The following is a 9,990-nucleotide window of genomic DNA, read 5'->3' as shown; positions in this document are numbered from 1 at the left end:
GTCAACGACCGCACCGTCCTCACCGCCCCCCTAAAATCTCACCCGTATCGTTTCCTTAGACTCACCGGCGTAAGACCGTAAACTCAAAACCCCAGCGACGGAAAAGGAAAACCCATAAAAGAATTTATTACTCCCAAAATCGCTCTTAAGGAAGAACAATTCAACGAAAATAGTCATAAAAAGTCCCCCGCTTGTTTACATTCTGTTTCCTCGGCCTCTCTCGATCTCAAAGGTGACGCCTTTGAACTGTTTCCTTGTACTTTTCATTGTAGTTCCAAAGCTTAATCAGTGTTTCAACGAGTTTTTGGTTCATAATTTGTTTTCTCGTGATTATGGTTGCCTGAATTGAAGTTTGTGTTTTGGGTTGTTTAGATCTCTGTGATCTCCAACTGATCAATTTGAGGGTGAAATTGTTAGTTGCAAATTGAGTTTTGAGTTGAATCTGATGATTTAGTGGGCTATCGGCTATCCATTTCTAGAGAAAATTGGAATTATGAAATTGATACGTTAGTGTTTTTTCTGAATTGCTTGTTATGCTGGGTTCTGAATACTCTGAATTATTTTTAATTTATTTTGTTGTGATCCTATTGTTATTATTGTAAAATTGAAATTAGCATGAAACATAATTGGGGTCTCCTATTGTCTAATGCTTGATTTTGAGGAAGCCTTCAATTTGGATTTATTAATAGATGACAGCGATGTTATTGTAATAACTCATACATATTCTCTTGGTTCACCAATGTCTGTTTGTAGTTTTCTTACATCTGCTGTTCTTCGAGAGACGTGGTAAACTGCAAACCTTTCAGTTTAGATTTTCTTTTCCCTTGAGTATTTACGGTAGGCCCATTCTTTTATTTCTTTTAATTCATAGTGTCATGTTATCATGAACATTAAGGAAGTTCCTCAAAATGATCTTTCAGAAGGTTAAATGGTAATTCGACAAAAAGGTGTTGGAATAGTAAAATCACTTGATTCAGGCAGGGCCGACTGAAGGCATAGGCCACTAAGACATATGCCTAGGGCCCCCATTTTATTGGGGCCCCAAAAAGATATACTCTCTCTCTCTCTCTCTCTATATATATATATATATATATATATATATATATATATGAGCAAGACTCCTATCAACTTAAGTTGATGTCCACCAAAGTTTGTAGCCACACATTTATTAATATAAAACACTTTTTAGCTTGCAATGCACGTGCAATTTTATAAAAACCGTCATTCATTATATATTTTTTAGCATGCCAATCCAAAAAAATGATACGTCAACTATAAAAACATATAAATTTTTTAATAAGGAAAAATATTTTTAAAAAATTTAATTTAATTTTATAAACACGAGAGGAGTTGAGGATTAGCCGTCAAAGATTTCAACTTATTATTAGGTGCTTTCATTACAACTATAATGAATTGTTTCATAAGTGGTGATTATAATTCATTACCTATAACCATTTAAATTCTCTAACGTCAACATTAAACAACCATCCATTAATCAATCCTATTAATCCATTAAGAGTTACCATTAAATCACCATTATAACTCCATTAGTTAGATACTAATCCCCCAACCTTTAGGCTTCTGTTATCAGTAACAACTCATCCTTCTTTCCTTTATATGTTCAGCCTAAAGACAAAGCCAACAACACTAACGTTAAAACCCCTAACCAAGATCTCTTAAAGGTCACCGACGCCCACATTAGAGATGCCATCAACCGATCAACCATCCTCTATGCCGCCACCGAGGAACGTCGTCTTCGATTATGCAGTCCGGGACCTCAAAGATGTCATCGACCATGTTTGAAACTATCAGCTCAATGACCAAGACAGAGCCGTGTACGACCTCAAGAACTAACTCAATAGTGCCAACACATGTCAAGAAACCTATGCAGGCAAGTTCAGTAATAAAATGGGTGACCTAAGATGCGCATTGAACCGGTCTATATCGTGTATTAGGTTGGATCGATGATGTTGGAATTTAAGCTTTCATCTATTGGGAGGAACGGTTGCAACATTAAGAGTAGGAGATTGATATCGAGATTCTTTATTGTAAAGAAAGTTGGAACAAATATATATACCATCTGGTATGCGTTGGATCTAACAATTCTCTGGTGCAAAGTGAGAAATCTGGTGATGGTGTTGTACTGTCGACGGTGGGTATTATTATATGAATTTGAAAGTTTTGATGTTATGAATTCAATATGTACTTTTTATTTTATGCGTTCTTATGTAGTTTATTTGTGCCCACAATCCTACTTTTTGTTTGATTGATTGATTACGTTGCTGCAGCAAAGAGTGATCGAGCGCTTCAACCGAGGAGGAGAGGTCTACATCAGCCTTCATCACCCGTTTCCCCTCCTTTCCTTAGTATTAGCCTTTAGCGTTAATACTAAGAAGAGCTAATACCTCGCCTTAACCGAGGTATACGCTTATAGCTTCTAGATCTCACGCGGATCGACGAAGTTCTGTCCGATATTTCTGGATCAGAAGTTTCTAGATCTCACGTGGATCGACGAAACTCTGTCCGATTTATCCGGACCAGATCTGATTGCCCGGTGGTCCACGGATATCAACCATCCCCGTCACAGGCCAAAGACCCACGCAAGCGAGACCGCACCAAAACGGGATCTCGTGTTTATTTTCGAAAAGTTGTAATCTTTGTTTTGTTGCACAAGGAGGTCTTATAAAAAGACCGACCTTTTTTATCGATTCTTGTTGTAACGTTTGAAGTTGTAACAGATTTCGAAAGCAATGAAAACAGCGACTTTCACCGAAAACAAGCTGGCGACCACAGTGGGAGCCAACGGCATCGCTACCGACGCCGTCGTGACGCAACCGGCATTCAAGATCCGGGTGAATGAAGAATACGAGCTCGATCGACAACAGTTCAAAGAAGGCCTCTCTTCCTCCTCCTCCAGATCCGCCTCTCCAAACGGGTACAGAAAGGTAACCTCTTTCATAAATGTTTGCAGGTCCTTCGGCTCAAAAATCCAAGACCCCGTTGCCATGAACATTAAAGAAGTTCCTCAAAGATGATCTTTCAGACGGTTAAATTGGTAATTCGACAAAAAGGTGTTGGAATAGTAAAATCATTGATTCAGGCAGGGCCGACTGAAGGCCATAGGCCCACTAAGACATATGCCTAGGGCCCCCATTTTTATTGGGCCCAAAAGATATACTCTCTCTCTCTCTCCTCTCCGTTATATATATATATATATATAGTATATATATATATATATGAGCAAGATCTATCAACTTAAGTGATGTCCACCAAAAGTTTCTAGCACTTTAGCATGCACATATATTAATATAAAACACCTTTTTATATAATACATGGGATCCGCTAGGCAATAATGAGTGGTTAAAAACTTTGGTGGACACTCACTATTTGCTATCCACTTAAGTTTGATAGGAGTTTCACTATATATATAATATATTATACTATATATATATATATATATATATATATATACTATTATATTATATTATATATATATATATATATATATATATATATATATTATATATATATATAATATATTTAATACTATTCTAAAAAGTGGTTTGGTCTATGTGTAAAATATTTCTCACGAAAATTACCGCTTATAAACACATACATACATACATAAAAATCATAAAACACATACATACTATATGCATGCATTCTTAATAATGTCATAACTCTCCTATGATTGTCCACTAATATTTAACTTCTATTTTTTGTTAACCCCTCTTACTAATCCAATATTTAATGTCATCAAAACCATTCATTATATATTTCTTAAATGTACTTAGAGCTTGCAATGCACGTCAATTTTATTAAAAACCGTCATTCATTATATATTTTTTAGTCATGCCAATCCAAAAAATTGATCGTCAACTATAAAAACATATAAATTTTTTAATAAATGGAAAAATATTTTTAAAAATTTTAATTTTAATTTTATAAACACTGGAGAAGGAGTGAGGCATTAGCCGCTTTAAAGATTTCATCAACTTATTATTATGCGTGTTTCATTACAACTGATAATGAATTGTTTCATAAGTGGTGATTATAATTCATTACCCTATAACCATTTAAATTCTCTAAACGTAACATTATAACAACCATTCCATTAATGCAATCCTATTAATCCATTAAGAGTTACATTAAATCATCATTATAACTCCATTAGTTAGATACTCAATCCCCAACCTTTAGGCTTCTGTTATCAGTAACAAACTCATCCTTCTTTCCTTATATGTTCATTCCTAAAGACAATAGCAACAACACTAACGTTAAAACCCCTATACCAAGATTTCTCTATAAGGTCACCGACGCCCACATTAAATGCCCATCAACGATCAACCATCTCTATGCGCCACCGATGGAACGTCGTCTTCGATTATTGCAGTCCGCGGATCAATAGATGTCATCGACCATGTTGAAACTATCCAGCTCAATGACCAAGACAAGCGTGTACCGACCTCAAGAAACTAACTCTCAATAGTGCCAACAACATGTCAAGAAACCTATGCAGGCAAGTTCAGTAATAAAATGGGTGACCTAAGATGCGCATTGAACCGGTCTATATCATGTTATTAGGTTGGATCGATGATGTTGGATTTAAGCTTTCATCTATTGGGAGGAACGGTTGCAACATTAAGAGTAGGAGATTGATATCGAGATTCTTTTATTGTAAAGAAAGTTGGAACAAATACTATAACCATCTGGTATGCGTTTGGATCTAACAATTCTCTGGTGCAAAAGTAGAAATCTGGGTGATGTGTGTTGTACTGTCGACGGTGGTATATTATATGAATTTGAAAAGTTTTTGATGTTATGATTCATATGTACTTTTTATTTTATGCGTTCTTATGTATTTTATTTGTGCCACAATCCTACTTTTTTGTTGTTGATTGATTACGTCCATTGAAATATACGAATCAATTATGGAATCATTTGTCGCTTTGTAAGATCTATTATTGTTATAAAAAATTTCTTATCTAATCCATTTTTATAAATGATGAAATACATCATATAAATATTACAGGTATTAATATAATTACTTATCATAATTATAGATTTAATATAATTCAATATTATAATTTAGTTTAATTCCTTACAATATCATAATATTATATAATTATATTATAATTATTTATCATATATTTAATTTATTACTCATACATTTGAGCAGCGGGGAAGTAGTAACCTCGGAATCCACAACGGACAATCTTCGAATCCACGAACAAGTTTGAATGCACGAATAAAATATTAGTATGATACTCAAGATATTTATTAAAATGATAATTTTTTTAAGAAAAGAATATTAGCACTAGAGAAAAACATAAATACATTATATTATTAGTACGTTCATTCAATATCTATATATTATTCTTTTAGTTATTTTGATATAACCATATACCACGTGCAACGCACGGTGCACTATACTAGTGTATATATATATATATATATATATATATATATATATATATATATATATATATATATATATATATATATATATATATTATATATATATATATATATATATATATAGCTTGGTGATGATGTAGAAAAATTAAGATTGCTTGGTGATGATTTTCAAAAAGAAAAATATTTGCATCTTGAATTTTTTTTAAAACATGACATGTTATCTGATATTGATGGTTTAGATTTATTTTCAGAACTGAAAGTTTTAAAAGAAATAAAAAATCCTGAATTAAAAACATCATTTGAGATACTAAACCTTATAAAAAAATTAAATTCTTTTCCCAATGCATGGATAGCTTATAGAATACTACTGACAACACCTGTTAGTATAGCTCCAGCAGAAAGAAGTTTTTTAAAATTAAAATTAATAAAATCTTATTTACGCTCAACAATGTCTCAAGAAAGATTAAATAATTTGGCAATTTTATCAATTAAAAAGTATTTATTATCAAAGCTTGAATATAAAATTTTAATTAGTAACTTTGCATCTTAAAAAGCATGAAAATTAAATTTTATATAAAATCTATTTTTTTAAAACTAATACTTAATTTTTTTCTCTAAATATTAAGGCCCTTAATATTTTTCTCTGCCTAGAGCCTCAAAAATGCTTGAGACGGCCCTGGATTCAGGTGTGATTAGGGATGACAAGAAGTCGGGTTTGGATCAGTACCCATTGTATGTTTGTATCCATATCTAGATATGATACGCTTTGTGGTTGTCCATACGTGATCCCAACCCGTATGTACCCAAACCACTTTGTAATGATTTGGATTAGATCTTGAATATTTTATTGGATATAGTAATACTTTTACCAGTTAGAGCAGGGCAAAGGACAAAAATGAACCTCATATTTATACAAGGAATTATAAGGTTATGACTGAGGGAGCATTGTCTTATTAGAGAAATTAACGGAGGCAATCAAAGAAAGATGACATTTATAAAGCTAAGTTTGCATTTAATAAACTAGCGTAGGAAAATAAAAGATCCTGAACATATACATTATGAAGGGAGTAAATGATACCAAAACAACAAATGTACCAATATCCCCAATTTCATAACAAGATACCAAATAATATTAAAGTGCTTTAGTTATTAAAAACTTGGTTCATGATTTTTCGTTCTCCTATAGAGTAATATCTTGGAATATTAGAAGATGAGTGTCTCTTTAGAATTTTGGGCTGGATTATTTCCTTATCGGTTTACTATATAAGCATATCTACATCCAAAGCCAATAGCTGGAGAGGATTTAAAAACCAAACTGTACCTGCTAGCTTTTGTGGAGGTGAGATCACTATGTAAACTTGACCAGAATTATCAAGATTTTTAGTATTGGTGACTTAAAAATAAAGTGATATAATTAGTACACAAACTTGCAATCTTGATGAAAATTAGACTATAAGTGTCAACCAGAATTTGTATAACCTGTAGTTGATGCAGCAAAAACTTCTGTATTGACATGGTAGTTGAATTATTGATCTAATTGACCCAACTAGCACAAAAGTTAAAAATTTTGAAAAATAAAAATTTAAAATTTTTCCTTACTATATATCAGGTTGCTTATTGAGTTCCACCAATATCGGAGGATTAAGCTTTATTTGTAGAAAGATTGCTTTTGCTGATGAGAGCATGAGAGGCTAGGGTCCTAGGGATTGAAAGTTGCTCTGTCTATGAGTGAGACTTGAGAGTATTGATTGGGAGAATTCCTAATTACAAGGAAGTTCTCTTGCTTACATCGTTATAAGAAGTTTTTGGCGGCCGGCTGAAGATGGCAAGTGGCCTAAAGCGCTGTTCAATGGAACACGTGTATGTACAAGGCAACACTAAGTTTTGTCCATATTTCAGATTGGCAAATGATCAGCCACCTTGCACTTACATATGTGGCCACTTGCCATCTTTCGATCTGGTGAGGCATGGTCAGTTTAATACATATACCTCAGTTTCTTTTATTTCTACATTCCTCTTAAGTTGAAGCAAGTATTTATAAGTTCCCTTGTACTTGAATTCTTAGCAAAAACTTGCCGCATTGTTTCTAAATTTGGGAGGTAAGGCAATAGCTGATTTTTTTAGGGGAACTAGCTGGAAATTTTAGTTACCAATTTGACTTGAAAGATATTTTTTTTTTTTGTTGATAATTTATCAGAAACGATTGCCTTTAACAGTGCTCAACTAGAATGGTTTCAATTTACCTGATCCAATCCTTTGTTTGGCATCGAATACAAGAATAATGATTATTGGCACCTTTGTTGTGTTTTTATGTTTTCAATCATGCAGCCTGGAGTGAATTTCTGGAGTGTTACAAAGAAGTGGCAACGACATTGATCAGACTGAGGAGTGTTCTTTGTAGATGAAGCAAGGTAGTTTCTTCTTACTTATTGACGCATTTTCTCTAGTTTCTTTGCTCATAAGTCGATATTGGTCTGTTGAACTAGAACCAGGGAGCTGAGAGGATCTGACACCAATGCCCTGACCATCATATGTACTATGTATATCCACATTGAACCTTGTACTTTGGTTTAATGATCAGTATAACTGTTTATGTGTCCTGAATTAAACTTGGCCCAGACTTGCTCTATATAGCAAGTTTGTAATGTCCTTTTGTTAAATTGTTTTTTAAAAAATATTCTGTAAGTTTATGGAAGAAAGAGCTCACTAATATTAAGAAATCTTCGAATTTCATGCTTGATTTCAAATTTCCATGAAACTGAAAATGTTACTGATTGTTCATGTGAATGCAGCTCGAGTTCCATGTATCCCTCTCATGGAGAATTTTGTGATATAAAACGTCTTGTCATCATCAATAGTAGTTATGTTCAAATTGTTAATTTTAAAATTCAGGTGCATTTTTCACTTTTCTAAAGATTGATGAGCTTCTTAGGGTTCTGATATTTGGTCGGAATTTTGAATGACATAAATTCAGTTAGAAGGCCAGAAGTTTCTTTAACTGGGTTACAAATGGGGATGAGCCTTATTTATAGCCCAAAACTCTGATAAATATATCGAACATGAACACTATATTCACCATTGTGTTTTGGCATTTTTTTGGGTTAATTGCAAATAGACCCCTTATAGTTCTATTTGTGCAAATAGAGCCCCGAGTGACCTTTTTTTTAACTCTTAAAATTGTCAAAAAGGTTTTCAGGAGGTAGATAGACCCCCTATAGTTCTATTGGTAAGGATAGATGTACTATTGCTTTTTTTTTTGACTCAGAAAAAGGGTCGAAAAGTTCACCCACGCCCAATAGTACATGAGGATTATTCACACAAATAGAACTACAAGGGGGTCTATTCACGATTAGCCATTTTTCTAATTGGGTATTAATCATCTCAAGCTTAGATTTTTTTGCTGGATTTTGAAGTATTCTATGATTTTATAATGACTGATGAATTCTAATGTTGAGTACAGGGGAATGGTGTGATTGTAAAGACTGTGCTGGGAGGTATATTCTCATAAAAGATGAAGAAGATCCACGATTGGCAATGTTTGACGAGCCTCTTCCATGTTTTGGATGTGGAATAGGATGGTGTTCGTGAGTATGCAACCTACTGTTTTTTTCCCTCTCTTCTTTCTACTCCTCTGATCACATCATTCACTTGCAGATTACTTCTTGGCTTTGTTTGTCCATTGATCTGGTATTGTGCTGCTATACTCTATCTGAGAAAATATTACAACAAGGATCCTAGAGAGCGAGGTGGCCTTGCTGCTGCTGCATGCGCTGTGAGTTTCTCCCATTGATTTTGCCCCTCTCTCTGTGTGCATGTGTGTGTATGGGGAAGACTTATTTATTCCTATGGTAGCTTAGTTATGCCCATTAGTTAAAATGTGTATTATGCAATGAAATTGGACGGTCAACTCCATTCTTGATCTACATCTTAAGATGTCTATTAATAAAAAATCATGTGTGTTAAGGGTATATTACACATGCATCAAGTGGTAAAAAATTTAACGGTTTCCAGACAATTGGATAAAAGAGAGCTCTTGATGCATGCGTTAGACTATTACCATGGATGATCCATTCCATTCATCATGATTTAAATGTCTTAAAACATCTACAAATCAAAAATCATAATGTTTTAGTACTTCTAACACATATTTTTCACTATCTTTTTAGGTTATATTGTTATAAAACTGTTAACTTTGCAATCACTTGATGCATGAGTAACTATAATTCAGTACGTTTAATTGTTTTATTTGTATACCATCTAAAACATATAGATTGAAATGAATGGAATGGATCAAGCAAATTTATTACATATAGTGTAATTTTGAAAGTGGGCATAACAAATCTAGTTATGCCCTAGAAAGAAATATATCTTGACACACACAGACAGAGAAATGAATGACCTTGGTACTAAGGACAAACTTGGCCCTTAATAGTGATGTGGCTCATTCTAATCCATTCATTTAAATGTACCCCATTTTAAAATGGTCTCGTTGAAAATGAGTAGATGAGATGAGTCATGTTACTACCATTGACTAAAATTGGTCCTTGTTACCAAGGATACCCATATTGCTAA

The 9,990-nt window shown here is 33.5% G+C and overlaps 1 protein-coding gene across 1 annotated transcript in view; it reads left to right on the top strand.

Annotated features, from left to right (window-relative positions):
* The window catches only part of LOC109827837, a 12,797-nt gene continuing 2,807 nt past the window's right edge, over positions 1–9,990 (top strand). The window contains exons 1-4 of the mRNA XM_020394862.1: positions 1–232; positions 7,747–7,829; positions 8,879–9,002; positions 9,073–9,190. Coding sequence (XP_020250451.1) covers positions 7,820–7,829; positions 8,879–9,002; positions 9,073–9,190 — 252 coding nt within the window. The 5' untranslated portion in view covers positions 1–232; positions 7,747–7,819. The remainder of the gene's footprint in view (positions 233–7,746; positions 7,830–8,878; positions 9,003–9,072; positions 9,191–9,990) is intronic.

This window comes from Asparagus officinalis, chromosome 1 (assembly GCF_001876935.1).
Source record: "Asparagus officinalis chromosome 1, Aspof.V1, whole genome shotgun sequence".
Classification (NCBI taxonomy): Eukaryota; Viridiplantae; Streptophyta; class Magnoliopsida; order Asparagales; family Asparagaceae; genus Asparagus; species Asparagus officinalis.
The sequence above is the reverse complement of the archived record's forward strand: the minus strand, read 5'-3'. Positions and strand labels throughout refer to the sequence as shown.